Here is a 22,974-nt window from a genome sequence, read left to right on the forward strand (position 1 = left end):
TACGGGGAATCTCTTCCTCAGAGCTGCTCCCACCACCTTCCTGTCCCTCACGCCAAGATGGGTCAAGGACCTCATCATCTACACTACCCTCTGCCCCCAACTGCTCCTCCTGGGTAGTCTCAGCAGCAGAGCACGCACCAGTATGTGGCACCTGAGTGTCATCATCAGCTGATGCGGCCTGCGATGTGGTGACCGGAGCCACTGGCCCACCCGCCTCTTCAGAGGAAGAGAGAAAAAGCTGTTGGGCATCACTGCACCCTGCCTCTTCTTCCATTTCTCCAATGCTGCTTGGCTGGCCCCCTGTTTCCAAGCCAAGAGATTCAGAGAACAGAAGTAGAGATGGCTCCTGCCCTGGGCTCTCTGTCTGCCTGGGCAATTTGGCAGGTGGTGAAGAGACAGATGGCTGCTCTCCAGTGCTCTGTGTCTGAGAGGATGTGGCACTAATTGAAGTTGATGCATTAGCTGCCATCCATCCGACAACGGCTTCAATTTGTTCTTCACGCAGCAGTGGTGTACGGCGCTCTGACACAAAGCTGCGCATGAACGACTGTTGCCTGGTGAAAGTGGGTGCTGATGAGTCACCGGTGCCCGCAGCAGGCACAGAATCCCCACGTCCCCTCCCTGCTCCGCGCCCACGCCCACGTGCCTTACTCACTGCCTTCTTCATCTTGGTTGACTGATAAAGATAAGCAGAAAAGTACTAACGGCTTTGTGTGCTTATTCCTGAACAACTCCTCCTAACAGGTATAAGAAACACTAATTTTCTAAAGTGTGGACTAGACTTTAATATGAGCTAATGTGGCCTACACAAATGTAAAGTGGTGTAACTGGTGTGTTTGGTGAACTTTATTATTTATTTATTTTTTGGGGGCTGAACTGACAACGGATAGAGCTGCAGTCACACGGAGACCGTGCAGACAGCCGTAAACGGCGCTGCAAGGCCCAAAAACCCTCCTCTACGTTATCCTATCTAGTGTTTTTCCACAAATTAGCTGGAGACGGGTGGAAAGACACTAATAGGAATTTTTTGAAAAAATGTGCAGCAGCCTGCACTACTTAAAACAAAATGAAAATTGATTTGGCGGTATGACGCAGTGAACAACCCTGAGCTGGAGACAACCAGGCTATGGCTGCTCACAGACTACAGGGCGAGCTGCAGTCACACGGAGACCGTGCAGACAGCCGTAAACGGCGCTGCAAGGCCCAAAAACCCTCCTCTACGTTATCCTATCTAGTGTTTTTCCACAAATTAGCTGGAGACGGGTGGAAAGACACTAATAGGATTTTTTTGAATAAATTAGCAGCAGACTACACTACTTGGAAAAAAAAAAAAAAAGGACAGTATGAGGCAATGAACCACCCTCCCTGAAATGAATACAACCAGCTATGGATGGCCTATGTGGCTGTACTCAGACTAGAGAGTGGGCTGCACTCACACACACACACACACACACAGACCTTGCAGATCGCTGTGAAAACAGCGCTACAAGGCAAAAGCAAGGTGAATAGTAGGTGAACACAGCGGTTGCTAAATTAGCCTTTGGAAAGCACAAAGAAGCAAATCGCTATCTCTAAACTGGCCCTCAGTCAGCAAACAGCGTCCTGTCACTAACTGAATTCACAGCAGAGTGATCGCAAAATGGCGCCAGCGACTTTTAAACTGCATCATGACATCATTTCAGCAGCCAATCACAGCCATGCCAGTAGTTTCATGCCCTCCATGCTGAACAGGATGTGCCCACACTTGAAATCATTCTCATTGGCTGAATTTCTGCATTTTGAATCTGGGAACTTCCGATTCCGGTATCCGATACGCGGCAAGTATCGGAATCCCGGTATCGGAATTCCGATACCGCAAGTATCGGCCGATACCCGATACTTGCGGTATCGGAATGCTCAACACTACTTAGCACCTGTTTTTCCATCGGGGTAAGATTAGTCCACCCCAGGCCTCTAAAAAAGGAAGAAGATGATGCAGCTGACTCAAAAGAGGGTTGATGCCCCCTGTCATATCCATAATTCTGCCATATTTTCTGACCAAACCTCTTTCCCCGACCTCTAGATTTGGAAAACTGTCTTGATAAAAAGCCCCTAGGTGCAGAGTCTATATCAGACGAGTCAATGATCCAGGGTTTACTAACAGAGAAGAGACTTTAAAGATAGCAGTAGAGACATTTCATTTGGAATTAAAAGGCAGGAAACACAAACGAATTGTAAAAGATTGTTCTGAGTTTAAAGAAAAACGGGCTTATCCATCTCTACAGGCCACACCAGTACCAACCTCAGAGGTATCATCCTCTGACGTTGACTCACTGGGCCTCAATGAACAGTTGTCCTTTACTGGTTTGATTTAAGCCACCGAGGGCATTCCTTATTGGAAACATTTGTCTGCCATGTATATTTGTCCTTTGGACTAATACAATATGTATTGCCTGTCATATTTTCTTACTAATGATTCTCCTTAAATTACTGTGTTCCTTTTTGTGGTTTGTCCATAATGATATATGTTTTGATATGTATACAATATCCTTTATGATGGCTATGGATAACTCACTCTCCTTAAAGATGAATTTTATACCATCCTTTGCCTGTGGTCTATTATTACTCTGAAATATCCCCTATCGTCTCTGAGGGTACATCTTTGCATGGTATGGTTCAAATGATAGTTGGAATTAAATTCCAGTGTGTAGCTTTAAATTAGTTCTGTGATTTTTTGAGCTGTGAAAATAATGCGCCCTTAGCACCTTTTATTTTGGGGGTGAAGCATTGGTGTATTAAACTTCACAAGTAATGTCTTAATCCTCAGTGGTATTAGTGGACGCATTACTTCCGATATTTTTGCGTTCCATACTACAGCTGCACACTATCCTCAAGTCTCATTTCGATATGTGGTTGCGGCTTCATACCGTGTCACTTCCGGTCTATCATGCCGTTTAGCACGCAATGCGCTCCATGCTATACACTGACCTCAAGACTCATTTTGGCATGTGGGTGTGGTTTCTATTGCATCACTTCTGGTATACTGAGGCCGCTGACACATGCGTCCCATACTACCATATCGCTGATACAGGACGTGACAGGACATGGCGGCGCGCACGCTGTCAGCGGCTCACATGTGCATCATGTCTGAACTTATCAGTGATGCTTCTATTTAAAAAGTGTTGGTGAGTGATTTTATTCATAACCCATCTTATCGTTGATGTGGTCATCATATCCCCTGATGAACTCCTAGGAATCCCCTGGGGGAGAAACGCATCAGGCATTGAAACGGGATGTTGCTGCATATTGTGGATGCCTGATTGAGGTCCTTATTCACATGGGAATCCCTGTGATTGAGCTGATAAAATCCTAGCAGCCAGATGAGTATATGACTATTACAGCATAATTATATACTCATAATTTTTTATGTCTGATTATCCTTTTTTTGCTATATTGAGGACATTTCGACAGAGTCCTATTATGGATGATGTTATGATTGGTGGCTGATAATTGGATCCCATGTTGTTTATGATTATGCATTCTAGTGGGACAGTGAGATGAATATTTGTCGACTATATGACTATTGCATCCTGTCTACCCACATCTTTAGCTGATTTTTTATAGTGCTACCATTTATCTGGATAAACATACTATAATCAAAATCTATTTACACAGCCTAATTCCTTGTGTCTTCTAAAGCTTTGAGATTGTCATTAATGAAGACATAAAAATATTGTTCACATTTTCCTTTGTTTTTTCATTGTTTTCACAATTTTTCGTGTTTTTTTCATGGGTAACGGGGTGTAATGTGACACTTTTCTCCTATTAAGGGATTACTAGGGACATCAGGGTGAGCCGTCGAGGAGTGGGGGTGCCAACCACAGAAACTTAGGGTGCCAATCTCCACTGTTAGGCAGTTTTCAGCATAGTGACCCATTAGGGCATATTAGGATACACTATAATAGTTTTTCCCTGATGATTATTCCCTTTTCATATTTTTTTCTTTTTTGGAGCATTGTTGTCTGAACATGTTTTTAACTTTGGTTAATTAAAAGTTATATTTTAGAGATCCTTGTATTTTATGGTTTTCTTCTGTCCAAGATCTTACATTATTGCTTTTTGGTTGTCTTAGGTGTACATTTACTAATTGCAAATCTATGTAAATGAGTCCATAATACGCTGCAAGGGAAGGCTTAAATTCCAGCAATACCTGCCCAGTAAAAGGGTCAGCTATGGAACAAAAATGTACAATCTGTGTGAGAGTACCTCAGGGTACACCCACAGATTTACGCTATGTGCACACGTTGCGGATTTAGATACGGATCCGCAGCGTTTTTGGATGCGTGGAATTGCATCAAATCTACAGTGTAGTACACAAGCAATGTTAGTCAATGGGTAATTGAGAATTTTTTTGTGCATGCTGCGGAAAACAATGCGCAGATTTGCAGCATTTTATTTTCTGCCGCATGTCAATTCTTTTTGCGGATCTGCAGCGTTTCTGCACCATTGACTTCCATTATGTCAGGCCAATCCACAGCAAAACCGCAGGTTTAAAAAAGATCTGAGGTTTTGCTGCAGATGTGCCTGCGAGAAACGCTGCCGATCGGGAGGGGGAAGAGTGTGCGAGCGGAGTGTGGGCAGATACTGTGTGTGTGGGCGGAGACTGTGTGTGTGGAGAAGATGTGCATATCTGTGTGCGGGTGTTTGTGTGTGTCTGTGTGTGCCTGCAGGGCTATGTGTGTGTGCAGGGCTGTGTGTCTGTTTATGTGTGTGGGTCTGCGGGTGTCTGCAAGGCTGTGTGTGCGGGGCTGTATATGTGTGTGTGCGGAGCTGTATGTGTCTGTGTGCGGGGCTAAATGTGTGTGTGTGTGTGTGCACTACTAGTCCCATCTGGCTATGCCTGCTACAGTGACAGCTAGCCGGATAATGGGACAGAAGCATTCCCATCATACGGCTACTGTGTTCAAGTGTAAAAAAAAATAAAACACATACACACATACAGTACATACATATAGACATACAGTACATACAACATACAGTACACACTCACCATACAGCTAATTCCCGAAGCCCTCGATCACCTGTAAAAAGATAAAAAATTACAAACCAACAGTATACTCCCTGATCTGATGTAATCCATTTAATAATGAGTGTCCCATGATGATCTCCCATGGAGAGCTGTCACATCGGCAGATGCGACCACTCTCTAGGGGCTCCGGTGATACAATGATGGAAGGTATCCATCCACACTGTATCCCTCCGCCGCTGTGAGTGCAGAGTTCATACTGTCACTTGCGGCACCGCTGCATGGGAAAATTCTCATGCCGTAAAGTGAGTGGCCATTGAACCCTCAGTGATAACATTGCAGGAGCCATTGTCTCCTGTCAGTGTGTCACTGGAGGCCTATAGAGCTGTCACATCTGATCGGGGAGATCGTTGTGGGTCACTCGTTATTGAATGGATTGCGTCAGACGGGAGTGTTTGTGATGGTTTATTAATTTTTCTTTTTTTGCAGGAGATCGAGGGCGTCGCATGGACTGCCAGCATAATAAAGATGGCAAAACTGTGTTGTGTTTTATTTAATTAAAATACTTTATTCTGCATGTGTGTGTGTTTACTTAACCCATTAACAACTATAGGATTAGTAATGGATAGGCGTCTATTGATGCCTCTCAATTACTAACCGGGCTTAATGTCACCTTACAATTCAAAGGTGACATTAACCCCCTATTACTCCATATGCCACCACTACAGGGCAGTGGAAAGAGAGAGGCTAAGTGCCAGAATTGATGCATCTTACAGATGCGCCATTTCTGAGGTGGCTGTGAGCTGGTGTTAGTAGCCGTGGGGGCCAATATCCATGGTCCCTTCCTAGACTATGAATATCAGCCCACAGCTGTCTGCACAGCCTTTTCTGGCTAATAATTATAGGGGTACCCCAAGTCGTTTTTTGGGGGGTCCCCCTATTTTAATAGCCAGTAAAGGCTAAATATACAGCTGCAGGCTGATATTAATAGCCTAGGAAGATCCATGGGTATTAACCCCTTTCCCAGGCTATAAATATCAACTCCTAAGTTGCTGACTTTCCCTCTCTGGCGCAAAACATTGTGCAGGAGCCCACAACATTTTTTTTCTATTTTTTTATAAATTAAACAGATATTGCCTTTTAGGCCGGGGTCACACTTGTGAGAAACTTGCACGAGTCTCTGGCATCAATATCCAGCACTACCGCCTGCACTTGGGACCGGAGCATTCAGCTGCATAGAAATACATGCATCCGCATGCTGCAGTCCGGAGTGCTGGCGGCAGTGCTGGGTATTGATGCGAGAGACTTGTGCAAGTTTCTCACAAGTGTGACCCCGGCCTAACTCTTTATGTACCATTTTATTATGTTTATTACTAAACATCAGGCTTGTATTATCTATCTATCTATAGATTGTGTGAGGCAGTGACCCCTGGTACACCTAGGGGGCGCTGTATGTGCTCTGCAGAATGTGCATGGAAGCGTAGTGAGGCCATGAGGGCGTACTACAGACACAGGTGTGGCTGTAATTAGGATAGTGAAACAGTGACTGATTAAAAAGCCCTGTAGTAGTGGGGGAGGTGTGTCAGTGTGTTCTTGGAAGCAGACAGGGCAGTTGTCTGCAGATCTCTCTCTGTGTGGAGCAACACAGAGGCTAAAGGAACCAGAGAGACTGACACCCTGTGTCTTGGGCTGTCTTACGTGTACCCGGCTGCACTCCAGAGGATAAAGAGTGCAGTGTGCTGAGTGAGTACAGAGACTTGTTACTGGCGTGCGGTCACCCAGGGAAACTGGACAGATGGAAGTTTGCCCTTTGTATTTACTGCGTCATATAGCCATGCATTATTAATGGACTGTATGAAGAAGCCGTATACTATATTGACTGTGTGAAGTAACACAATAAAAGAACGTTTTGTTTGAACTTGTTTGGGTCACTGCCGTTTCACTGTGTATGGTCATACCGCTGCATTACATATGGTGGAAAGAATGCGAGGCCAGTGAACTAAGGCATACCCCCAGAGAGTGCTGCAGATTGTTGTGCGAGTCTGCTGGAAAAATGAAGGAACTTTTGGAGCAGGTTGTGCTCAGTCAGCAATGGCTTTAACAAGAGACACTGCAGTTTCAACATTCCCAGGAAGAGATTTTGCAGCAGCGGCAGCAGGAGACGCTGCAGAGGGAGCTAGCAGAGCTTCAACGATATAAAGTGGAGACCTCTAATGTGAGGGATGAACAGCAGAGTCCTGAAGAGACCTCAAAGGTAAGGGGCGATCGTTGGGTGTACCAGTGGTCCTATGTAGAGACTCGGTCTGCCAGGTCTCAAGCAAGTGAATTGTTGCAATTGGTGGAGCAGTGGCTCCAGCCTGAGTTCTGTTCTCCGTATGAGATGATGGAGAGAATCGTGGCTGACCGGATGGTAAGGGCTCTGCCGGTCACCATGCAGCTTTGGGTCGGGCTGAGGGACCTAGGCCACCTGGAACTGCTGATAGAATTGATTGAGCGGTATAAGTCCACTCAGGACATTGCACCAGAGCCCGGACATGGGGCTAGTAACTGTTCGGTAACATCTAAGCCTATGAACTGTGGGAACACTGGTCAGGAGTCTATGTGTGCCCAGCCTGTCTGTATCACCACTACGGGCACAGCTAGCGGCGAACCAGAATTGTGCCAGGTACTTGTGAATGGGTGCCGAACAGAGGCTCTCCTGGACACGGGGAGTAAAGTGACTCTGGTCCATCGTTCCCTTGTTGCTGGGGACAACACCAACGGACAGAAAGTGGAGGTGATGGGTATCCATGGGGAAATCCGGGAGTACCCGACCATGGAGGTCAATGTTTCTACACCATGTGGAGACATTAGACATGTGGTGGGAGTAGCAAAGACCCTTCCCTATGGGACTGTGTTGGGAAGAGACTTTCCCCTGTTTTGGTTCCTGTGGGAGACCAGGGTAAACCCTCTCATGAAAAAAGTTATACCAGGTGCAAAACCCAAAGATATTGAAATACCTGCCATAGGGGTCGCCAACCTAGGGACAGAGTGTAATCCCGATAGGCTCCCCCTAGAGGTAGTGGCAGGAGAAGCTAAAGATGTTGTTTTGGGGGTAGAACCTGAAGATCCTAAGATGTATGCCACAGGGGTCGCCAATTTAGGATTAGACTGTAATCCCGATAGGCTCCCTCTAGAGGTTGTGGCAGTAGAGGTTGTGGGGACCCCATTGAACCCTGAGCTGGAGGTGTTCCCTGGTAAGGTTGGAACAGCTCAGATCCAGGGTCCCTTTCAGATACGCAGATATAAAAGACACAGGTATGAGAAGAGCCGAGAGCGTATGATTGCAGAGGCGACTGGGGACGTGTGCACGAGGAACCCTCTGGCACCGGTCAAGGATGGGGCCGGGGGTCAGGGTAAATTAGATAGAGTGCTCGCTAGACAGCAGTGTCGGGAGGCTCTGGTTCGGGTGCGGCATAGTACAGATATATGCTCAGAGTTGCCAGCATGGTCCGTGGCTAGTGTTGAGCGATACCTTCCGATATGCAAAGGTATCGGTATCGGATTGGATCGGCCGATACCGGCAAAATATCGGATCTCGCCGATACCGATACCCGATACCAATGCATATCTATGGGACACAAAATATCGGAATGGTTCCCAGGGTCTGAAGGAGAGGAAACTCTCCTTCAGGCCCTGGGATCCATATTCATGTATAATATAAAGAATAAAAATAAAAAATATTGATATACTCACCCCTCCGGCGGCCCCTGCTCTTAGCGGTGCCTCCATTCCTAAGAATGCCGAGTTAAGGACATTCGATGACGTCGTGGCTTGTGATTGGTCGCGTGACCACTCATGTGACCGCTCACGCGACCAATCACAAGCCGCGACGTCATCGCAGGTCCTTCACTCGCTCATTCTTAGGAACGGAGGCTGCCGGTTGCAGCGGTTACAACCAGGGCGCGACAGAGGGTGAGTATATCCCTATTTTTTATTTTTATTCTTTATTTTACACATGAATATGGATCCCAGGGCCTGAAGGAGAGTTTCCTCTCCTCCAGACCCTGGGAACCATACACTGGGAACTTTCGATTTCGATTTCCGATATCAGAAAAATATCAGAACTCGGTATCGGAATTCCGATACCGCAAATATCGGCCGATACCCGATACTTGCGGTATCGGAATGCTCAACACTATCCGTGGCGTTTCAGCGTGATATAGTCACTGAGGGATGGGTAAGGGTACAGAGGAAGCGGTACCAGGGGCCCGAAAGCAGATACTTAGGTGACAGGATGACCCGTGGGGTTAGTGAACCTGAAGTAAACAAAGTAAAGACCACCCAAAACTGGCCCAAATCTGCGGTTAATCAGAAAAGAGGGTTTGGCTTCTACAATGGAGATCGGGGTGGGTGGTCCCGTAATGAAATATGGAGGAGAAACGCAAAGGGGAGGGATGCATGCGCCGATCAATGGTTCCAGTCCCTACTTTGGTTTCTTAATGTAGTGAGCGGGGATGTCAGGGGGGCATACCAATGCCCTGTCTTTCGCCCTTACCGGGTAACAAATGTTCAACCCCACAGGTATGAACAGGGGGGAGGATATGTGAGGCAGTGACCCCTGGTACAGCTAGGGGGCACTGCATGTGCTCTGCAGAATGTGCATGGAAGCGTAGTGAGGCCATGAGGGCGTACTACAGACAGGTGTGGCTGTAATTAGGATAGTGAAGCAGTGACTGATTAAAAAGCCCTGCAGTAGTGGGGGAGGTGTGTCAGTGTGTTCTTAGAAGCAGACAGGGCAGTTGTCTGCAGATCTCTCTCTCTCTGTGTGCAGCAACACAGAGGCTAAAGGAACCAGAGAGGCTGACACCCTGCGTCTTGGGCTGTGTTACGTGTACCCGGCTGCACTCCAGAGGATAAAGAGTGCAGTGCGCTGAGTGAGTACAGAGACTTGTTACCAGCGTGCGGTCTCCCAGGGAAACTGGACAGATGGAAGTTCGGCCTGTGTATTGACTGCGTCATATAGCCATGCATTATTAATGGACTGTATGAAGAAGCCGTATACTATATTGACTGTGTGAAGTAACACAATAAAAGAACGTTTTGTTTGAACTTGTTTGGGTCACTGCCGTTTCACTGTGTATGGCCATACCGCTGCATTACAATTGATATATCTATATTTCTATAGATAGATAGATATTTCTATATATAGATAGATCTATTATCTATCTATAGATCTATCTATCTTTCTGTGTGTGTAAACATTATTCTTCAATGTAAATGAAGAGGTTGGACAAGAAATTACATCACAATTCTTTTTTTTGTTCAATAATAGATCTTTATTTGGCTTTCAAGAATGCATCAAATCCATGCGGATTTTTACCTGCGTTTTCTTCCAAGAGATGCAGAAAATTCCACAGGCAAATCTGCAGTGTATGCACATACCCTTACGGTTTATGACGGGAAGGACACCTTTATTCAACCCAATGCCCCGCTGTCCTGGGAATGAGTGGTAAAATTGTGTGCGAATTGGTGCACCCACTGCTGGATCACAGTTATTACATCTATGTAGATAACTTCTACATCAGCATCCCACTCATCAAATTCATTTCTGCCAGAGATACCGCTGCATGTCGTACTGTGAATAGGAATCAGAGAGGACTTCCTAGGTCGCTAATTGGGCAGCTGTTCAAAAAGGGTTAGAGCAGAACAAATTTAGCAACAACATGCTGGTGGTCATTTATAAGGAAAAGAGAGATGTGCTTTTCTGGACCACCATACATGGTAATGATAGCACTCCCACCGCTCTACGAGATACATCTTCACAGGTCCCAAACTAGACTGTGTCCTAGGGTAGAAAAAGAATATGGGGGGAATTGTTCTCTCTGGTAATGTCCTCCAACTATACAGTACCATGCAGAAAGCTAAAGTGTTACAATAAGATGAAAGTGTGTTACAGAAGGGGAATAAGAAAGAACACCATTTTTCAGTGGGATACATGGTGTGTGCCTAAAAAACTGTTTCATACTGTACCTACCATTCATCCACAGCTTGTTAAATTTATTTCTGATTCACTCTAATTTATTGCACGACTTGATGTACACAACTAGCATATGCCAAAATAATGTACTCTGCACAACTTACATATGCCGACCCGATGCACTCTACACAACTTACATATTCCAACCTCATGTACTCTACACAACTCTCTATCACAGTTGAAGTGTACCTACAATAAATATTACAGCTGAGATGTACGGGAATCGTGGATACTCCAGCTCCAATAAGATGGTAAAAAATTCTTTATTCGTCCGACATATAATTAAAAGGACAATCCTTACAGATAACAAGTGGTCCAGACCTCAATCCAATCGAGAATCTGTGGAATGAGCTGAAAATTGCTGTTCGCAAACGATCTCCATCAAACCTCACTGAGCTCGAGCTGTTTGTCATGGAAGAATGGGCAAGAATTTCAGTCTCGACTTACAAAACTGATAGAGATATACCCCAAGCGACTTGCAGCTGTAATCCCAGCAAAAGGTGGCGCAACAAAGTATTAAGTTAATGGGGCCGAATAATATCGCATGCCCCTTTTTTCAGTTTTTGAATTTCCACAAAATGTAAAATAACCAATATATTTCATTCAACTTCACAATTGTGTTCTGCTTGTTGTTAATTCTTCACCAAAAATTTACATTTGGTATCTTTATGTTTGAAGTATGATATGTGGGAAAAGCTTGAAAAGTTCCCAGGGGCTGAATACTTTCACAAGGCACTGTTAGGGTATGTGTCCACGTTCAGGATTGCATCAGGATTTGGTCAGGATTTTTCATCAGTATTTGTAAGCCAAAACCAGGAGTGGAACAATTAGAGCAAAAGTATAATAGAAACATATGCTCCACTTCTGCATTTATCACCCACTCCTGGTTTTGGCTTACAAATACTGATGAAAAATCCTGACCAAATCCTGATGCAATCCTGAACGTGGACACATACCCTTACCCTAAGTAGAGATGAGCGATCACTAAAATGCTCAAATGCTCACTGCTCGAAACAAGCAATTCCTAATACTCGAATGCTCATTCAGAGTAATGAGTATAATGGGAGTCAATGGGAAAGCCAAGCTTGTTTCCGGCAGACTCTTCAAGGAGGTCTGGGTGGCAATAAAAATTCTGGAATGAATGAAAAAAGTGCTGAATGGAAGGAGAACAGCAGGGGGTAGACCCCTGGAAGCATCTCTGACTCCTAAATTGCTGCTGAGAACAATGATGTCACACTTTTACTCCACTTTAAGGAGTGTCAATAAAACATTCCAAACAGAGGAGAAATTGCATTTTACAGGGAAAAAAGTGGTCCATGTTTTGTCTCGGAGTAGCACCTGGCGCACATCGAAAGCCACATCTAACCCCACCATCATAGGCTCTTTTGTAAAGTCTGGTATTTGCTTAGTCATGCCCCCCCCCAGGCTCTCCTCGGTCCACGGCACAGTGGTTTCACCACCCAGCCCGTTACATATTTGTTTTACAGACTACTATAAAAACACACATGACCTGTTGGTGGCTCTTGAGGACCGGAGTTGAGGAACACTGCTCTAACAGGTGGGGGAGGTGTGCAGAGTACACAAAGCAGCTTAAAGGCACATTACTTCTACAGGTATAGAGTACACACAGCATCTTAAAGACACAGTGCTCCCACAGATGGGAAGTGAAGAACACACACAGTGAGTTAAAGGAGTAATACTCCCACAAACGTGGGGTACAGATTACACACAGTGGCTTAAAGGCACAGTACTCCCACAGGTGGGGGTGCAGAGTACACACACTGGCTTTTAGCACAGTACTACCACAAATATGGGTTACAGGGAACACAAAGTTGCTTTTTTGCTGTGTGCACAGTCAGAATCTGTCTCTCACTCCAGCCGCATCCTATCCCTCTATAGTTTTTTAATATTTTGTCCCAAATAGAAACCATATGCTATGCTGGATTCTATGCAGTATTCATAGCATATACATACCCCGACAGATTTTTAGCTTTCTTGGCCTTTTTTCAGAGAATATGAATAATAACACCAAAACTTTTTCTCCACTCATGGATAGTGGTTGGGTGAAGCCATTTATTGTTAAACTACTTTGTTTTCTCTTTTTAAATCATACTGACAACCCCAAACATTTCAAAATTATTGCTACATAAATGAATATATAAGTAAAATCCAAAGCATAGCCAAAGAAATAAAGGAACTTTAAAAAATTCTCCCCAAACATTCAGTTAGAAACATAGGAAAAAATAAATGGTATTTACCGGGTTGCCCAGCACTCTATATGTGCATCACAGATGGACAAGCTCCAAGTTTACAAGGTCATTATTGATGAGCCTGACTGCTACCTGTAAAAATATATATATAATGAGCAGAAAAATATTATTATTATTGTACATTTTTATAGCGCCATTTTTTTCCATGGCGCTTTACATGTGAAATATAATATAAAGATGAGGTATTAGTCGATATTTTGGATAAAATACGCGAGCTCCCCTTCAAAATGAAGGAACTTTAAAAAATTGTCCCCTCCCAAAATAAAATGTGAGTGGTAGTTTCATCAGTGTTTCGCACCTGCGTTGCCGCCACCTTTATTAAGGGTGTCTCCTACATCCTGTTTATGCATTAGTTTCTGTGACCTTGGCTGGTAAATACCACTGCCTTTTTGCTATGTTTATAAAAGGACACATGTCTGATGTGAAAAAAAAAATAATTTTAAAGGTTTTACCATTTGTAAAAGTTATCACCCGTCAATTACTGCTATCTTTGTCTTGGAAAACATAAATAATAAACCCTCCTTTAGAATGTCCATAACCAAGACTCTGTGAACATGTAGATACTGTTTGGTTAAACTCATTATCTGTACATTTAATACATATCATCAATACATTAAACAAGTCTTATCAAACTATTGCACTAAATGTTTCTTGTTATTTTTCAGTTCCGATATTAACTGTGATTTTTGTATAAAGTTTGGTCCTATTGCGTTTGATGACTTCATATTCCAAGGAGTTAAGGCCATCTATATGCAAGAATTTGTCAGCTTTAGAAATGAGATGAAAGCTAGAGAGAAATGAGAAACGTACTGATCAAAACTGATGCATAAAACATAATTCAGAACAAAGTCAACATTACTGTACTGGTTCAAATTTGTTCTCACAAGCTGCATAATGTGCTGTGTTCTATGCAGATTATATTCAAAGGAGAGGTCCTGGAAAAAAATCATACATGTTTTATATAGTACAAGACATAAGGGGCAAGAGAACTAGTAAAATATTTTAACCCCTTTACCCCCAAGGGTGGTTTGCACGCTAATGACCAGGCCAATTTTTACAATTCTGACCACTGTCCCTTTATGAGGTTATAACTCTGGAACGCTTCAACGGACCTTGGCGATTCTGACACTGTTTTCTCATGAGATATTGTACTTCATGATAGTGGTAAAATTTATTCGATATAACTTGCATTTATTTGTGAAAAAAATGGAAATTTGGCGAAAATTTTGAAAATGTCACAATTTTCCAACTTTAAATTTTTATGCCCTTAAATCACAGAGATATGTCACGCAAAATACTTAAAAAGTAACATTTTCCACATGTCTACTTTACATCAGCACAATTTTGGAACCAAATTTTTTTTTTTGTTAGGGAGTTATAAGGGTTAAAAGTTGACCAGAAATTTCTCATTTTTACACCATTTTTTTTTAGGGACCACATCTCATTTGAAGTCATTTTGAGGGGTCTATATGATAGAAAATACCCAAGTGTGACACCATTCTAAAAACTGCACCCCTCAAGGTGCTCAAAACCACATTCAAGAAGTTTATTAACCCTTCAGGTGTTTCACAGGAATTTTTGGAATGTTTAAATAAAAATGAACATTTAACTTTTTTTTCACACAAAATTTATTTCAGCTCCAATTTGTTTTATTTTACCAAGGGTAACAGGAGAAAATGGACCCCAAAACTTGTTGTACAATTTGTCCTGAGTACGCTAATACCCCATATGTGGGGGTAAACCACTGTTTGGGCACATGGCAGAGCTCAGAAAGAAAGGAGCGCCATTTTACTTTTCAATGCTAAATTGACTGGAATTGAGATGGGACGCCATTTTGCGTTTGGAGAGCCCCTGATGTGCCTAAACATTGAAACCCCCCACAAGTGACACCATTTTGGGAATTAGACCCCTTAAGGAACTTATCTAGATGTGTGGTGAGCACTTTGACCCAACAAGTGCTTCACAGAAGTTTATAACGCAGAGCCGTGAAAATAAAAATTCTTTTTTTTTTCACAAAAATGATTTTTTAGCCCCCAGTTTTGTATTTTCACAAGGGTAACAGGATAAATTGGACACTAAAAGTTGTTGTCCAATTTATCCTGGGTACGCTGATACCCCATATGTGGGGGGGAACCACTGTTTGGGCGCATAGCAGAGTTTGGAAGAGAAGGAGCGCCATTTGGAATGCAGACTTAGATGGATTGGTCTGCAGGTGTCACTTTGCATTTGCAGAGCCCCTGATGTACCCAACAGTAAACCCCCCCCACAAGTGACCCCATATTGGAAACTAGACCTCCCAAGGAACTTATCTAGATGTGTTGTGAGAACTTTGAACCCCCAAGTGTTTCACTACAGCTTACAACGCAGAGCCATGAAAATAATTTTTTTTTCCCACAAAAATGATATTTAGCCCCACAAATGTTTATTTTTCCAAGGATAACAAGAGAACTTCGACCCCAGTAGTCGTTGTCCAATTTGTCCTTAGTACGCTGATACCCGATATGTTGGGGTAAACCCCTGTTTGGGCGCACGGGAGAGCTCGGAAGGGAAGGAGCACTGTTTTACTTTTTCAACGCAGAATTGGCTGGAATTTAGATCGGACGCCATGTCGCGTTTGGAGAGCCCCTGATGTGCCTGAACAGTGGAAACTCCCCAATTCTACCTGAAACTCTAATCCAAACACACCCCTAACCCTAATCCCAACGGTAACCCTAACCACACCCCTAACTCTAATCCCAACCGTAAATGTAATCGAAACCCTAACCCTAACTTTAGCCCCAACCCTAACCCTAACTTTAGCTCCAACCCTAGCCCTAGCCCTAACCCTAACCCTAGCCCTAACCCTAACCCTAATGGGAAAATGGAAATAAATAGATTTTTTTTATTTTATTATTTTTCCCTAACTAAGGGGATGATGAAGGGGGGTTTGATTTACTTTTATAGCATTTTTTATATCGGATTTTTATGATTGGCAGCTGTCACACACTAAAAGACGCTTTTTATAGCAAAAAAGTTTTTGCGTCTCCACATTTTGAGACCTATAATTTTTCCATATTTTGGTCCACAGAGTCATGTGAGGTCTTGTTTTTTGCGGGACGAGTTGATGTTTTTATTGGTAACATTTTCAGACACATGTCAGTTTTTGATCACTTTTTATTCCGATTTTTGTGAGGCAGAATTACCAAAAACCAGCTATTCATGAATTTCTTTTGGGGGAGGCGTTTATACCGTTCCACGTTTGGTAAAATTGATAAAGCAGTTTTATTCTTCGGGTCAGTACGATTACAGCGATATATCATTTATATCATTTTTTATGTTTTGGCGCTTTTATACGATAAAAGCTATTTTATAGAAAAAATAATTATTTTGGCATTGCTTTATTCTGAGGACTATAACTTTTTTATTTTTTTGCTTATGATGCTGTATGGCGGCTTGTTTTTTTGCAGGACAAGATGACGTTTTCAGCAGTACCATGGTTATTTATATCCATCTTTTTGATCGCGTGTTATTCCACTTTTTTGTTCGGCGGTATGATAATAAAGCGTTGTTTTTTGGCTCGTTTTTTTTCTTTTCTTACGGTGTTCACTGAAGGGGTTAACTAGTTGGACAGTTTTATAGGTTGGTCATTACGGACGCAGCGATACTAAATATGTGTACTTCTATTGTTTTTTTTTTTTTGTAGATAAAAAAATGTATTTACGGGAATAATTTTTTTTTTTCTTTATTTAGGAATTTTATTTATTTATTTCTTTTTAACACATGTGGAATTTTTTTTTTTTAACTTTGTCCTGGGGGGGACATCACAGATCGCTGATCTGACAGTTTGCACAGCACTCTGTCAGATCAGCGATCTGACAAACAGCCGTGCTGGCTTACCAGCGCCTGCTGTGGACCCAGAAGTACTCCCTGCAGGACCCGGATGCAGCCCCGCGGCCATTTTGGATCCGGGGACTGCAGGGAGGAGACGCTCGGTACAAAATGAGTACATCGCGTTGTACCAATCGTCTCAGGGAAGCACACAGGGAGCCCCCTCCCTGCGCAATGCTTCCCTGTACCGCCGGTACACTGCGATCATGTTTGATCGCAGTGTGCCGGGGGTTAATGTGCCGGGGGCGGTCCGTCACCGCTCCTGGCACATAGTGCCGGATGTCAGCTGCGATAGTCAGCTGACACCCGGCCGCGATCGGCCGCGCTCCCCCCGTGAGCGCGGCCGATCGCATATGACGTACTATCCCGTCGGTGGTCATACGAGCCCACCCCACCTCGACGGGATAGTACGTCAGATGTCAGAAAGGGGTTAAAAAAAACACCAAAATATAAATCATTCTTTGACTCTTCATGGACTGAGTGTTTGAGGGCATTACATGCTGTAACGGCTTAAAAGGGTGGTCCAAAGTCATTTTCATCCTAAATCCCTATCTATTTAGTGTCCGCGCATTCCTTGACCGTGACACCACAAAAACACTAGTGCATGCCCTTATCTCCCGCCTCGACTACTGCAACCTCCTACTCTCTGGACTCCCCTCTGGCACCACTCCAATCCATCCTACACTCTGCTGCTCGACTAATCTAACTGTCTCCCCGCTATTCCCCAGCCTCTCCCCTATGCCAAGCCCTTCACTGGCTTCCTATTGCCCAGAGACTCCAGTTCAAAACCCTCACAATGACCTACAAAGCCCTCCACAACCTATCTCCTCCATACATCTGTGACATGATCTCCCGGTACCTACCAACCCGCAACCTCCGATCCTCTCAAGACCTCCTTCTCTACTCCCCTCTCATCTCTTCTTCCCACGACCGCATCCAAGACTTCTCCCGTGCTTCCCCTATACTCTGGAACTCTCTACCCCAGCACATCAGACTCTCGCCTACCATAGAAACTTTCAAAAAGAACCTGAAGACTCACCTCTTCCGACAAGCCTACAGCCTGCAGTGATCCTGAACCTACTGAACCGCCGCACAACCAGCTCTGCCCTCTCCTAGTGTATCATCACCCATCCCCTGCAGATTGTGAGCCCTCGCGGGCAGGGTCCTCCCTCCTTATGTACCCGTGTGCCTTGTTTTTTTTTGCTCATGTCTAATGTATTTGTCTATATTTGCCCCGTATTTCACATGTACAGCGCCATGGAATAAATGGCGCTATAAAAATGAATAATAATAATAATAATAATAATAATAAAAACAAGCATAGAGACATCGGCACTAAACACAATGTGCATACCTTGATAGATCCATGGCAGGCTGGCAGCGCATTAACTTCACGGATACAGGTGCAACACCTTAGATGTACCATCTCATAAGGAATCCAAATGAAGAAGTGAAGATGTGGCACTCTGCTTTCCGGTAAAAAATCGTATTCAATTCACCAAGAATTAACATTGTGGAGGCGGGAGAGTCGGTTCTGTGGTGGACGACCGCCGTTTAGCATACTTCTAGCGGTTATCCTAGCGGTTCTGAGATTGTTTTTAAGTGACATATTGGGCTTCATGTTAGTGGTAAATTTAGGTCGATCATTTTTGCTTTTATTTGTGAAAAAAATGGAAATTTGGTGAAAATGTTTAAAATGTCTCAATTTTCAAATTTTGCATTTTTATTCTGTTAAACCAGACACAAAATAGTGTAGTTAATAAATAACATTACCCACATGTCTACTTTACATAAGCACAATTTTTGAAACAAAATTTTTTTGCTAGGAAGTTATAAGGGTTAAAATTTGACCAGCGATTTCTCATTTTTACAACAAAATTTACAAAACCATTTTTTTAAGGACCACCTCACATTTGAAGTCAGTTTGAGGGGTCTATATGGCTGAAAATACCCAAAAGTGACACCATTATAAAAACTGCACCCCTCAAGGTGCTCAAAACCACATTCAAGAAGTTTATTAACCCTTCAGGTGCTTCACAGCTGCAGAAGCAACATGGAAGGAAAAAATGAACATTTAACTTTTTAGTAACAAAAATGATCTTTTAGCAACAATTTTTTTTATTTTCCCAAGGGTAAAAGGAGAAACTGGACCCCGAAAGTTATTGTAGAATTTGTCCTGAGTGCGCTGACACCCCATATGTGGGGGGAACCACTGTCTGGGCGCACGACAGGGCTCGGAAGGGAAGCAGCGCCATTTGACTTTTTGAATGGAAAATTGGCTCCAATCTTTAGCGGACACCATGTCGCGTTTGGAGAGCCCCTGTGTGCCTAAAGATTGGAGCTTCCCCACCAGTGACCCCGTTTTGGAAACTAGACCCCCCAAGGAACGTATCTACATGCATAGTGAGCACTTTGAACCCACAGGTACTTCACAAATTGATCCGTAAAAATGAAAAAGTACTTTTTTTTTTGCAAAAAATTTATTTTAGCCTCAATTTTTTAATTTTCACATGGGCAACAGGATAAAATGGATCCTAAAATTTGTTGGGCAAACCACTGTTTGAGCACACGGCAGGGCTCGGAAAGGAGGGAGCGCCATTTGACTTTTTGAATGAAAAATTAGCTCCAATCGTTAGCGGACACCATGTCACGTTTGGAGAGCCCCTGTGGAGTTCCCCCACAAGTGACCCCATTTTGGAAACTAGACCTTCCAAGGAACTAATCAAGTGCTTCACAGAAGTTTATAACGCAGAGCCGTGAAAATAAAAAATAATTTTTCTTTCCTCAAAAAAATTACAAGGGTAACAAGAGAAATTGGACCCCAAAAGTTGTTGTCCAGTTTGTCCTGAGTACGCTGATACCCCATATGTGGGGGAGAACCACTGTTTGGGCACACGTCGGGGCTTGGAAGGGAAGTAGTGATGTTTTGTATTGCAGACTTTGATGGAATGGTCTGCGGGCATCATGTTACGTTTGCAGAGGGCCTGATGTGCCTAAACAGTAGAAACCCCCCACAAGTGACCCCATTTTGGAAACTAGACCCCCCAAGGAACTTATCTAGATGTGTGGTGAGCACTTTGAACCCCCAAGTGCTTCACAGAAGCCGTGAAAATAAAAAATAGTTTTTTTCCCACAAAAATATTTTAGCCCCCATTTTTTTTATTTTCCCAAGGGTAACAGGAGAAATTAGACCACCAAAGTTGGTATGCAATTTTTCCTGAGTATGCTTATGCCCCATATGTTTGAGTAAACCACTGTTTGGGCGCACGTCAGGGCTCAGAAGGGAGGGAGCACCATTTGAATTTTTGAACGCAAGATAGGCTAGAAACAATGGTGGTGCCATGTCGCGTTTGGAGACCCCTGATGTGCCTAAACAGTGGAAACCCCTCAATTTTAACTCCAAAAATAACCCAAACACACCCCTAACCCTAATCCCAACTCTAGCCATAACCCTAATCACAACCATAACCACAACACACCCCTAACCAAAACCCTATCCCCAACACACCCCTAACCCTAATCCCAACCTTAACCCTAACCACAATCCTAACCCCAACACACCCCTAACCCTAATCCCAACCCTAACCACAAGCCTAACCCTAACCCAAACACACCCCTAACCCTAATCTTAACCCTATTTCCAACCCTAGCCCTAATTCCAACCCTAACTCTAATTCCAACCCTAACCCTAAGGATATGTGCCCACGTGGCGGATTAATGCGAGGATTTTTTCGCACCGTTTTTGAAAAATCCACAGGTAAAAGGCACTGCATTTTACCTGCGGATTTACAGCGGATTTACAGTGTTTTTTTGTGCGGATTTCACCTGCAGATTCCTATTGAGGAACAGGTGTAAAACGTTGCGGAATCCACACAAGGAATTGACATGCTGCGGAAAATACAACGCAGCGTTTTCGCGTGGTATTTTCTGCACCATGGGCACAGCGGATTTGGTTTTCCATAGGTTTACATGGTACTGTAAACGTGATGGAAAACTGCTACGAATCCGCAGCGGCCAATCTGCTGGGGATCCGCTGCCAAATCCGCACCGTGTGCACATTGCCTAATTCTAACCCTAACAATAATTGCAACGTTAACCCTAATTCTAACCCTAATTGCAACCCTAACCCTAATTACAACCCTAACCCTAATTCTAACCCTAATTGCAACCCTAGCCCTAATTGCAACCCTAACCCTAGATCTAACCCTAACCCTAGTGGAAAAATAAAAGTAAATATATTTTCTTTATTTTCCCTACCTATGGGGGTAATAAAGGGGGGGTTTATTTACTATTTTTTTCATTTTGATCACTGTGATAGGTTCTACCTATCATAAAATGTACCTGGAATGAATCTGCTGGCCGGCAGATTCGGCGGGCGCATTGCGCATGTGCCTGCCATTTTGTAAGATGGCGGCGCCCATGTAGAAGACAGACGGACATCGGGAGAGACACCGGAGCTCAGTAGGTAAGGGGGGGTGAGATCAGACCACACAATGTGAGATCGGACCGCCGGGGGAGCGGACGGGAGGATGGAGGGGAGCAGAGGACAGCAGAGGACAGGACGGAGGGGAGGAAATCAGTGGCGGTGGCAGATCGTGGTCTCCAGCCATGGCCGATGATATTGCAGCATCGGCCATGGCTGGATTGTAATATTTCACCAATTTTCATTGGTGAAATATTACAATTGCTCTGATTGAAAGTGAAACAGTCACTTTCAACAGCCAATCAGAGTGATCGTAGCCATGGGGGGGAAGCCACCCCCCCGGGCTGAAGTACCACTCCCCCTGTCCCTGCAGGTCAGGTGAAATTACAGTTAACCTTTTCACTCGACCTGCAGGAACACGATCATTCTGTGAAGCAGCATATGCGTCACAGGTCGGATTGGCACTGACTTTCATGACGAATATGCTGTGTCACAGGTCGGGAAGGGGTTAAGGCCTCATCCGGATGTTCGTTTTCTATCTGTATTTTTTATGGATGAAACACATACCTATTATATTCTATATGGCTGTTCACATGTCCATGTTTTTTATATTCGGTATCAGCAAAAAAATAAAAAAGGAATCATGTCCATCTTTGATCTGAGTCAGGGATCAAACTCGAGAATGCAAGTCATGTTTAAAGGCCCGTTGAATGGTTGAAAGTGACTTGTAGGATTGCTACTTCCAACACGTGGCACTATAGAGTTCAAGTCCTCTTCCTCTCTGAAGAGAAAATTTGTATATGAAATTATCTAGATGAGCATTGCATGGCAAATAAGCCTCCTTAGCTTGGCAAGCCAGAGCGGTATGTCACTCTCCAGAAGGAGAAACATTACCCCTTAGACTTCAGTCCAGAGCCTCTCACCTAGCCAAATCAGTTCTCATACTTTGCACTGACGAGGGGCAATACCCCAAAACACCGTGTCTGCAAATAGAGATTCTGATTTGGGTTTTATCTTAAGTCATATTTCAAGGCACGTTAAAGAATCGATAGTGACTTGTAAAATTGCTGCTTTCATAATATGGTGCTATAGAGTTCAAGTCTTCTTCCTCTCTGAAGAGGAAATTTACACCTTACAAATATACATGTATACATTTCAACAAAGTCACTTGTACATATTGGAAAACAAAACAGTAATTTTCTCAAAGGCATTTATTCTGGAAACATTCCATAGATATTCTGATCTATGATGACATAATGATAGAATTTAGGTGCTGGAGATATGTCTACTGAAAAATCAAGATGTGATTTGTTTCACCACATCTGAAATGTGGTCAAACACTTGATAGAGGGATACTAGAACAATCATTAAATGATTATCTGCTGACAAC

The 22,974-nt window shown here is 43.6% G+C and overlaps 1 protein-coding gene across 1 annotated transcript in view; it reads right to left on the reverse strand.

Moving 5' to 3' along the window:
* Positions 1-12,885: 12,885 nt before the first annotated feature.
* The window catches only part of LOC143784564 (beta-1,4-galactosyltransferase 1-like), a 356,101-nt gene continuing 346,012 nt past the window's right edge, over positions 12,886-22,974 (reverse strand). Inside the window, exon 7 of the mRNA XM_077272989.1 lies at positions 12,886-14,081. Within this exon, the coding sequence (XP_077129104.1) occupies positions 13,949-14,081 (133 nt within the window). The 3' untranslated portion in view covers positions 12,886-13,948. The remainder of the gene's footprint in view (positions 14,082-22,974) is intronic.

Source organism: Ranitomeya variabilis, chromosome 1 (genome assembly GCF_051348905.1).
Source record: "Ranitomeya variabilis isolate aRanVar5 chromosome 1, aRanVar5.hap1, whole genome shotgun sequence".
NCBI lineage: Eukaryota > Metazoa > Chordata > Amphibia > Anura > Dendrobatidae > Ranitomeya > Ranitomeya variabilis.